The following is an 11,664-nucleotide window of genomic DNA, read 5'->3' as shown; positions in this document are numbered from 1 at the left end:
TAATAAATGTGCATCCACCAGAGACCCAGGCGACATATCTCGCCTCGATCAGGGGGGATGGGTTTTGTTTGGTTTGATACTTCCTCATTCTAAAGATATTACAACTAAACATTTACTGAAAGAGAATGCGGACGGACAGAACTCTTTTTTCTGTAATTTACTTGTCTTTAATTAGGCAAACGTTTGTACTACATAGTTGAAGGTAAATTTCAAGAAAACTGCACTGAAAATTGTAAGAAAATTGTATCATGTATGGCCAGCATCAGACCTAAACCTTCAGTATAATTTCACAAAACCATAAACAAAATCCAATATTCTCTCACTTAACAAAACATGTCTCTAAGATTTACACATTCACAAAATCACTTAAATGTATCTGGGTCCTTAGACCCTTTTTATGGTTAAAAACCCTCCTGAAAAGCCACTTGGTGTATGTATATTAAACCTTATACTTTTTTTTTTTTTTTTTTTTTTTTTTTTGACTCTGAATGTCCCCTCTTGGAACAACCAAAAAAAAAACTTTTCCGAGTCTTGACTGATACTCCCAGGTATAGTGGCTATCAAGAAGGTTTTCCTACCATTATAGACAAACAAACAATGCACATAATAAACATTTATCTTAATTTGTCTTACGATCGGTCAGTCAATTTTTACAGTAATAATGAGACTGTCGCTATCAGGAACAGTGTGTTATATTAACAGTCCGCAGGCGCAATTTTTTACAAGTCATATATAATTATAACTATAACTATAACTAAACCTTTTGGGCCACACAAACAAATTATCTTACACTTCTATGCGACAGAGAAGGAAAGCTTAAAGATTTTTCAGACACAAAACGAGCAATTTCTCTAACACTTCTTAAGTCTCCCTGAGACTAAAAATATTTCCCTGAAATATTTCAATTATGGGTCTGTTGCGTGTGTTCCCGGAACACACCAACCCCCTTGGTTCACTTTGATATGATTTTAGTCAGTGTCCCGCCCCGGAGCCACACTACAATCGGCTGTATAGAAAAGGATTTTTCTACTTACCGAATGAGCGTGGTTGTCCGCGAGGGATGACTTTCATATCCCGGCATACGAGCCCCCAGCTGTTAGTGTCTGGAACCCCTGGTCCCGATGATAGTCCCGGACTATCTATAACTTCTTTGCTCGTTTTGTGTCTTGCAGGCCTGGGAGGCTGGTTTCTGGAAGTTACACAGACGGAGACAGATGTATAGTGAAACCAAGCTCTCAGTTTATTATAGGCTCGTTGGGGTTTATATAGTAAAGAGTAAGGGCATATAGCATAAGTATAGGATACTTGTTACGTTCTTATTGGTTAAACAGTTTAAGGAAACCAAGCGTCATTTCGGGAAATAAGCGAGTACACTTAATACCATATAGGGCATATAGCTTATTGCTAGAAACGCCTGACATGATTTCATCAAAAACCACAAACAGAAACTTGCCATAACTGTAACACGTACACATTTGCAAAGCTTGTATAACTAAGATACATAGAAAATGGAGTGGGAACATACAAAATGGAGGGCAAATAAAATTGATACCTCCCCATCTCCCACAGGCACACTGCTGTTCTGTCAGTGATGAACGCAGAGAACTGTGTTCCTAAGGTCTCCTGTGTTCCTTCATCACTGACAGAACAGCGGTGTGCTGTGTTTACATCGGCAAAGCTCTGTTCTGTCTCCATGAAGCGCGATCATGGAAAGCCGCCGGACCCACTGATTGGCTACCCTTGTGGCCAATAAGTGCGCGCCCCTTGCGGCGACGTATATGTACATCGTTTCACGGGACAGAGCAAACCTTCTGCAGTAAATCTATGGCGGCTGGTCGGCAAGCAGTTAATTACCACCTTTATCAGCCACAGAACTTGAGTAATTAATGTGTGTCCTGGTTTAAAGGGATGAGGTGACAACCCTAGTGGCCATGCTTATTACAAATGAGGGTAGTGAAGAGCCCTCACACGTCAGCTCCCTTCAGTTGTCACCCCCAACATCCCCTCCCCCACTAAGAAAACATCCTCTGGCTGCATCTCCCCGAAATGCACAAGAAGTGGGCGACGACGTGACGTGTAGGAGGCGCGGGAGCGGATTGGTGCGTGACGGAGTAACGGGATTGGATGACGTCCGCTCCTCTTTTCCCATCATCCCGGAGAGAGGAGGCGTTGGTTGGTCCTGTCACACGTCGTCTCCGCCCCGGGTTCGGGAGGACAGACAGTTGCCATGGCGATAGACGCGAGAGCCAATGGTTAGCACAGGTGTGATGTGACGTTGCGGGGGCCAGGCCTGGCAGAGCCCAGCGAGAAGGAAGGAAAAGTGGGGGGTGGGGAGTAGAGTGTGAGGCCGGCACGATACGCCGGGGAGGGGGGTCGGCCAGGCAGCACTCCCCTCCGTGGTGGTGGGAAGGTCTCCGCCGCATACCGGGCCGCGCAGCCCGGCCTCTCTCCCATGCCTCGGGACGCCGCTGCGGAGGGGCGGCGGCGACGACGACGAAGGAGGAGGCGGAGGAGGAGTAGCGCCGCGCTGTGAGGAGCCTTGCTGCATGCCGCCGGGGAGCGGAGGGGGACGATGCGCGAGTACAAGGTGGTGGTCTTGGGGAGCGGCGGGGTCGGTAAGTCGGCTCTGACCGTCCAGTTTGTGACGGGCACCTTCATCGAGAAGTACGACCCGACCATCGAAGACTTCTACCGCAAGGAGATCGAGGTGGACTCGTCCCCCTCCGTGCTGGAGATCCTGGACACGGCCGGCACCGAGCAGTTCGCTTCTATGCGGGATCTGTACATCAAGAACGGCCAGGGCTTCATCCTGGTCTACAGCCTGGTCAACCAGCAGAGCTTCCAGGACATCAAACCTATGAGGGACCAGATCATCCGCGTCAAAAGGCGAGACATACTGGGGGGGGGGGGGGGTGATGGGGGGGCTCCACATCACTGGGCCAGGGCGTTGTCAGCCTGGGGGGGGGGGAGCATTCCATCTACAGGGCCTACCCCCAACACTGGATCATGTGCTGTCTATTCTCAGCCTGACCCTGGAAAACAGTCACACATCTCCTATTCCATTCTTCATCCCTGATTGGCTTTATTAGTCCTCTAACACTTTATGATGCCCCCCCCCAATAGCTCCCTGGGCATTTAGTTATAAAGAAGTGTCTGGCATGCCCTGTGTACCCCCATGCCCAGGCACTTTCCTTTCATGGAAGTAAACTGGCCTAGATTGCTTTTCTAGTGACTTGTTGCTGGACCGTACTGTGCAGGACTATTGTAGCTGTCATTGGTCAGAAGTTTGCTTACCTTTCCTGGGTTCACAATTATGCGACTGCAGACATCGCATGTGATTCGCACCACATTTCTGTGCACATTACATGCCATGTCTGTGCAATGCCAATTTAGCCATATATATAGATTGTATGGCTGAAATTGCATCTGCACTAAAATACGATAAAAATGTATCCATATAGTGTGTATGGCTGAAATCGCATCTACATCAAAGTGGTATGCGAATTTAGCCATATAGTTTGTATGGCTGAAATCGCATCTACATCAAAATGGTATGTAAATTTAGCCATATAGTTTGTATGGCTGAAATCGCATCTACATCAAAATGGTATGTAAATTTAGCCATATAGTTTGTATGGCTGAAATCGCATCTACATCAAAATGGTATGCGAATTCAGCCATGTAGTTTGGCTGAAATTGCATCTGCATCAAAATGCTATGCAAATTTAGCCATGTAGTTTGTATGGCTGAAATCGCATCTGCATCAAAATGGTATGCGAATTTAGCCATATAGTGTGTATGGATGAAATCGCATCTGCATCAAAATGGTATGTAAATTTAGCCATATAGTTTGTATGGCTGAAATCACGTCTGCACCAAAATGGTACGTGTCCCCCCTTTTTTTTTTTTTGGTCCTCACTGGAATTGGATTGCATGGTTGTTCCGATCCGTGCGATTTGATTCCACAGTTCGCACTGCGTTCTGCAAACCGATTTGGGAGATGTCATTAACTTTTATATTGGCACCTACAGCAGAGTGCAGTGTGAACTGCCTGTGATTCTGATGCGGTGCAGGAACCCGCACAGTACCAGTGTGAACCTAGCCTTACTGGGGTTTATTTACTAAAACTGGAGAGTGCAAAATCTGGTGCAGCTCTGCATAGGAACCAATCAGCTTCCAGGTTTTTTCTTTTTGTCAAAGCTTAAAGTTAAAATCTTGTTTTGTTATTAAAAAAAAAAGAAAAAATGTTATACTTGCCACCTCTATGCAGTTGGTTTTGCACAAAGCAGCCCTGATCCTCCTCTTCTCGGGTCCCTCTTCACGGCTTCTAGCTCCTCCCTCCTGTTGAGTGCCCCCACAGCAAGCAGCTTGCTATGGGGGCACCCGAGCTGTGTCTTAGCCAATCAGAAAGGAGGGTTCCGGATGGCCGAGGGGGCTTAGGTAAGTATTAGGGGCTGAGGGGAGTTGCTGCACACAGAAGGCTTTTTCTTTATGCATAGAATGCATTAAGATAAAAAACCTTCTGACTTTACAACTCCTTTAATTGAACAAGCTGAACTTGGAAGCTGGCTACCATGCACTGCTGGACCAGATTTTGCGCTCTCTAGTTTTAGAAAATCAACCATAGGAACCAATCCGCTTCCAAATTTTTTCTTTTTTGGCAAAGCTTAATTGAAGAAGCTGATTGGCTACAATGCAGAGCTGCACCAGATTTTGCACGCTGCAGTTTTAATAAATCAGTCTCACAGGGTATGCTACCTTTTTGTTGCTTTCTTTTTATAACTGGGAAAATAATAGAAGTGCGCATCCATGTATATTCAAGGAATAATGTCCATAATCGTACACAGAGTATACAGTGATTTTGGACATTCTTTGTTTGAATATATGTGGATGCCCACGTATAATTAAAGTGTTACTAAACCCACAACAGTAATATCAGTCTGTATGTGCAGTAAAGCATGCTTGTTATACTTGCTGTGGAACCTAAGGGGTTAATCCTCCACATAGTGTAATCCTGTCTTCCCTGATCCTCCCCTTCTTCCACTGCCCCCAATCCATCTGCTAATAGAATAGAGCCTTTGGAGTCTCTGCACATGCTCAGTTTGGTGTGTATTACCACTTGCCGACCACCAGCAGTACAAATGCTGCGGCAGGTCGGCTCTGTCCAGTGAAACGGCGTAACTGTGCGTCGCTTTGCAGGCCTGCTAGTGGGGGCGCATGCCCATTAGCCACAGGGGGAGCCAATCGGCGGGTCCGGTGGCCGTGATTGCTGCTGGGCACCCTGTGGAGGCAGAGCGTTGGTCTGCCGTTGTAAACACAGATCCTGTGTTCCGCTTATTTAGGAACACAGGTCTCTGTTCATTCAGTGTATACTAGCCCCACACAGTTAGAAAGCACCCCCTATGGACACATTTAACCCTTTGATCGCCCCTAGTGTTAACCCCTTCCCTGACGGTGTCATTAGTACAGTACCAGTGCATATTTCTAGCACTGATTACTGTAGTAATGTCACTGGTTCCCCCCAAAAGTGTAAAAAAGTGTAAAAAATGTAAGTCAGGTGTCCGATCTGTCTGCTGCAATGTCGCAGCCCTGCTAAAAATTGCTGATCGCCACCATTACTAGTAAAGAAAAAAAATGTCAAATCTTTCCCCTAGTTTGTAGTCATATCTTTTGCGCAAACCAATCAATATACACTTTTTTTTTTTTTTTTTTTTTACCAAAAGTATGTAGCAGAATACATATTGGCCTAAAATGATTAAAAAAATTAGATTTTTAATTTTTTTTTTATTGGGAATGTTCTATAGCAGAAAGAAAAAAAAAATGTTTTTTATTTTTTTCAGAATTGTCGTTATTTTTTTTCTTATAGCGCAAAAAATAAAAATTGCAGAGGTGATCAAATACCACCAGAAGAAAGCTCGATTTGTGGGGAAAAAAATACATCAATTTTATTTGGATACAGCATCGCACGACCACGCGATTGTCAGTTAAAGTAATGCAGTGCCGTATCACAAAAAATGGCCTTGTCACTAAGGGAGTAAAACGTTCCGGTCCAGAAGTGGTTAATAAAGAATTTTGTGTATTCTTTTTTTTTTTTTTTGGGGAGGGTGCATGTGATCAGGACAGGGCCAATCAGCACTGTCTAAACAGAGGGTCAGGGGTCTTGCAGCCTCATAGGACAGTTATGCCTCTTACACATGCATCGATTATTGGCCAGGAATTTTCGGCCAACGTCCGTTCGGCCAATTGTCGGCTTGTTAGTATGATGCTTTTCGGCCAAATAAAATCTGGTGTGCATGCTATAAAATTCTTGTTGGCCGTCAACACAACGGCCGATTTTCCATCAGTCAGTACAGATTTCGGCAGACAAAAATCTGATGAGCAAGACTGGGCATGCTCAGAGAAGAAAAAGCACACGGAAAGTTAACCAGCACATGACATCACTTCTGAAGTAGATTTTTGTTGGCCGAGAAAATTTGTGTGCAGTCTAGGCACATTCCAACCAACAAAACACCTCTGGACAAAAGTTGGACGATCGGTCGGCCGATAATCGTTGCGTGTGTATGAGGCATTAGAGTAGAATGAAAACACCTCTTACAAGCTTTAACTAGACGCTGATAGAAGTCACAAGACTGCTATATACTGCTGATGGGAAATGGTATTTAGCCATTTATATTTACTAAAACTATTGTATTTCCACGCTCTGTAGGAGACCGGATATAGTGAATGCAGATTCTGGGTTTAGTAACACTTTAAGGGCTCTTTCACGCGGTCCGCCTCCGTAGGCGGATCCATGCTGCTCAGCGGGGATAGATCCGCCGATCCCAGCTGAGCCGGCGGATGACAGTTCTGTCTCCGCTTGCAGTGCGGAGAGGGAGGTGTCACAGCTCCCGCTGCTCTCTATGGGGAATCGGATGAGAGCGGACCGCTTGTCCTCTCTCATCCGATCCGATCCCCAGGACGGATGGAAAATAGGGTTTCCATGCGACTGGATTTCACGGACAGGATCGGATGCCGATGGCAGCGGGTGTCAGCGGACATGTCACTGCTGACATCCGCTGCTCCATAGGACTGAATGGGGCACCCGATCAGATCCGCCTAAAAAACTGACAGGCGGATCTGATCGGAACGCCCGTGTGAAAGAGCCCTAACTGTTCTATACCTAATATTCAGATATTTTGTGAGTGCAGCTCTTGTCACATATAAACACACTAGATGCAGAAAGTTTTTCATATGCATCCTTTTTAAAATCGCTTGCATTTTGTTTTTATAAATCTTTTTTTTCTGAATATGCTAAATGAGATTCTAAATAAACAAGCAGTCTACACTCCTAAGACCCCGTTCACACTGGGGCGACGCTACTTCCCGGGGCGACCTCACAGGTCGCGGTGTGCTGCTCGCACCACGACCTCGGAGCGGCCGGCACGGACTTTGAATCATTGAATTCAATGCAGGTCGCTCCGGGTCGCCCCAAAGAAGCTCCGGACCCTTTTTCTAAGTCGGAGCGACTTGTGTCGCTCCTATTAGAACGGGTCCACAGCTTCTCTATGGCAGGCGACCTGTCAGGCGACCAGGTCGCCTGACAGGTCGCCCCAGTGTGAACGGGGTCTTAAAGTGATACTAAACACACTCTGTTTTAATTTACATTGTCCCTTCTATTTCTTTATGTGGATGGTGGCACTGTAGTTATTTTAATAGAAATAATCAAAGTACCCTTTTCCTAATCAATATACAGCTGTCAGATAACCCAGCTCTTTCCCAGCTTGTCTGCAGGGAAATCTAAACAAGAGGAGCTTCTAGTCCTCTACTGCTGGTCACATGTTAAAAAAAAAACTGCCTTTGGAGTACAGAGTAAAAATAAATATCAATAAACTGTTTTAAATTGGCAAACAAATATATATAGTTGAAATTGTGTGGGTGAATTTCTGCTAGTCACAGGATGTCACGCCCCTCCTGGCTGTGTTTTAGAAAAAAGAGGGAGGTGAAGCCTCTATTAATCTACATGTAATATCCCACCCGTGTTGTATTTAGCTGGTCAGTGGGCACGCAGGAGGAGGGAGGGAGTGGGCTGTCATTTACAACTGTGTATATGCTCACATTTGTGACTCTATAGTCACATGGGTTGGTCAGATGTGGAGGAGCGGAAATGCTCAGCATAGAAACTCACTGAAAACTGAGCAGGGGAAGGGTTTAACATCATGGGCCATCACAGGGCTAAATGTGTTCCTAGGGAGTGCTTGCTAACTGAGGGGGATGTGCCGACCCTCCTGTCCACCCCTTGCCCTGTTATCAGTTGGTGCCGGTTCATGTTTGTGTGATGCGGGAACGACGCGAATATGCAGCCTGATCCCGCATCGCATCCGCACCTCTGGCAATTCACACTGCTATACGCGATATGCAGGGGGTGTCAACAATTAAAAGTTAACGACACCCCCAGTTGCGATCACATATCGCAGTGTGATCTGCAAGTTCGCACAGAATCGGATCGCACTAGTGTGAACCACTATGCGATCCAATTCTGCTGCGGATAAAAAAAGCCTCGTGCGAGTTTATTGCGGATGCGGTGCGAATTCAGCCATACAAAGTGTATGGCTGAAATTTGCACCGCACATGAAATCGCATGTCATTTAGGAGCAGTGCGCTCCGAATTACATGCGATCTCCTTAAAGAGGAAGTAAACTCTTCCTTTTTTTTTTTTTCTTCCCTGTAAAGTAAATGCATAATGTGCTAGTACTGTATGAATCGCACACATTACTACATTATTATTACATTATTAGTACATTATGTCACACTTGCCTCCAAACAAAGCCCTCATCATCCCTGTTGGAGGCCGCATCCATCTTCAGCTGTCTTTATTTCCTGGTCTGTGGACCCCGGCTATGCTACTGGCCGGGAGCTGCGTGATGTCTCTCGCGAGCATGGGCATGCATGTGTGGCCGTTTCTTCAGAGCGCATGCACTGATGACGACGTTATCGGCTGCATAAAATGTAAATATCTCCTAAACGGTGCAAGTTTTAGAGATGTTTACAGTACCCATAGGTAAGCCTTAAACTTTAATGAGGAGGATGTTCGTTGCCTCCAAAGCATCCTTGTTTGACCCTCCTGTGCCCCTTTCCCTCAACACTGCGGCGACATTAGCTGACTGATGGGGAGAAATTGAGGGAGAAGAGAAACATTGGAATACTAGTCAGTACCAGTGTGCAAAAGTGTATTTGCTTTGGAAGAAGAAATCACCGCTAACGGGTGTCCTACGTCTGGATGTTGCTGTATTGTGTAAAGCTGTTAGAATAGTTTTTGACATTTTAGAATGGGGGTGCCTCGAGACTGTCCATAATTTTAAAGGGCACCTTGAGATTGTCTGTAATGTTGAAGGGTGCCTCAACTGAAAAAAGGTTGAGAAGCACTGTTCCATAGCTTGCGAGTTGGGTCAGAAGTAATCTGCATGTTTGTTGCTGTTCCAAACTGCCTGACAGCACACACATTTGCCTGACTTCAGAGGAATAAAAAATATCAAATAACAGAGATCCATAATAAAGAGATATGCAAGAATGGTGACTGGCCATTGTGGAGCTTTTTCTGAAACCTCTGGCTACCAGGCTGGTGCTTTGATTTCAGTTCTGCACTTTTGTTCTGGGTCTGTGACTTCAAAATATTGAGGCAAAATACAGGCAATTTGCATTTTTAAAGGAATGGAAGCCGTGGTGGCCACCATATTTCTCTAATAAACAAACCGTGTTCATTGAAGCAAAACATAAAGGAAACTATGCTGAGGGGAATAGTGCAGCTGCCAAGACAGACCTAAGATTTTTAGTTGTCTGGCTATCTCTGGCTTCAATATTTCAGAGTTACTGAACCAGAACAAGTGTGCAGCAAGAAAAGCCGCAGTGAAGTCAGAGCTCCTGATTTCCATACTTGTTTCAGGTCAGTAACTTGGAACTTATTGAAGACGCTGGATCAGCACAATAAATAGCCTGGTAACTGCCATTTTTACGATGAGGGGTCAGCAGGGGCAGCTGTCATATTGGTCTTACTACTACAGGGATTATATAAATTAAAGTGGTTGTAAAGCTGGATACACACTATCCAACTTTTGTGGTTCGATTTCCTTCAGATTTACCTTTTCTATGTAGTGTAAGGGCCTGCCAGATTGCATACAAATTGAAAGTGTTTAGGTTTGACCTCATATTATATGGTTTTGGTAAATCTAAAGGAAAAAGTCTTCAGAAAATCTTATAGTGTGTATGGCCCATTAGGGTCCTTTCACACGGAGCGGACCGTATTTTGATCCGCTCCGGCACTTTTTTTTTTTTTAATGGACACGGATATCATCCGGTCCATATGTCCGCATATCATCCCATCCGTTTGCGGATGATATACGGACATAATGCATGTCTATGGGATTGCGGATGTCAGCGGATGACCATCCGCTGACATCTGATTTGCGTCCTTTCAGTTCTGTTCCGTTTTTTGGAACGGAACAGAACCCTATTTTTCTTCCATTTAAAAAACGGAAAGGACGCAAAATCGGATGTCAGCGGTATCATCCGCTGACATCCGCAATCCCATAGACATGCATTATGTCCGTATATCATCCGCAAACGGATGGGGTGATATACGGACATACGGAACGCCCGTGTGAAAGAGGCCTTAAGGTTTAAGGCACTACTATGCTGGCAACAAATAATAATGCATTTTTCTTGCAGTCTTGGCGTGTCAAATTCATGATGCTGTAAACAGTCCGTTTTGACACTTCTGATGAATGCTGTTTACGCCACCACCTGCATTTTCCCGTTGGATAGTAAGAGTCGGTTCACACTACCGTGACCAGAAAGTCGCCCCATGAAGGAGCGACTTTAGCGGGACTTTTTTTTTTTTGAAGAGACTTAAATGATAGGTGACTTTGTCTGTGGGGAATGCCCGGGTAATCTTTTTCTTCCTGGAAAGTCTGATCAAAGTCGCTTGAAAATAGATAAGGATCCGACTTAGAGGCGACTCCCATTGAAGTCTATGTGCACAAGTCGGATAGAGGTCGCCTTGAAGTAGTACAGGAACATTTTCTGAAGTCGGAGCGACTTCAGTTGTGCATATTAAGACGGCTCACATTCATTTACATTGAATTTGTAATGACAAGCGACTTGAGGTTGCACAAGTCGCGTCCCAAGTCGCAGTAGTGTGAACCGGGTCTAAGGCTTCCCATAATAGTAATGAGCTACAGTGTCCTCCCTATACTTTTTCTTTGGGTGTGCCCCTGGATGCCTTTGGCAGTAACCCAGCTTCTGCAAGGCCTGCTCTTTCTTCCTGTTCCCTATGGTGGTCCACGGGATCACTTGTCAGATCTGTGAGCCCCAGACAACTAGAGAGAGAAAATCGGGGTGAAGAGCAGCATGAGAATGGTCAATGTACCTTTAAAGTTCTCCGCTGGGTAGAGCGAGTTGTCAGAATCCCAGCAGAAGACTTTATTTTGCCAATATGCATGGAATGAAAACAGAGGCAGTATCAGGGGTCCAAAAGACTCATAATAGCTCTTGGACCCCTGCCATTTTCTTTTATTTAAGTAACACACTGGGCCACAAGAGGCACCCCGAAGATGGGGAGGGGGGGAATTCTGGCATTTCGGTCACCTGAAGTCTGAAAGTTATTGCTCTGTCTGCTGCCGAGTCTTCAGA

At 45.3% G+C, this 11,664-nt stretch overlaps 1 protein-coding gene across 1 annotated transcript in view; it reads left to right on the top strand.

Annotated features, from left to right (window-relative positions):
* The first annotated feature begins 2,290 nt into the window (after positions 1–2,290).
* The window catches only part of RAP2A (RAP2A, member of RAS oncogene family), a 30,421-nt gene continuing 21,047 nt past the window's right edge, over positions 2,291–11,664 (top strand). The window contains exon 1 of the mRNA XM_082248493.1: positions 2,291–2,886. Within this exon, the coding sequence (XP_082104619.1) occupies positions 2,573–2,886 (314 nt within the window). The 5' untranslated portion in view covers positions 2,291–2,572. The remainder of the gene's footprint in view (positions 2,887–11,664) is intronic.

This window comes from Pelophylax lessonae, assembly GCF_965119305.1.
Source record: "Pelophylax lessonae genome assembly, chromosome: 2".
NCBI lineage: Eukaryota > Metazoa > Chordata > Amphibia > Anura > Ranidae > Pelophylax > Pelophylax lessonae.
This window is presented reverse-complemented; position numbering and strand designations above follow the sequence as displayed.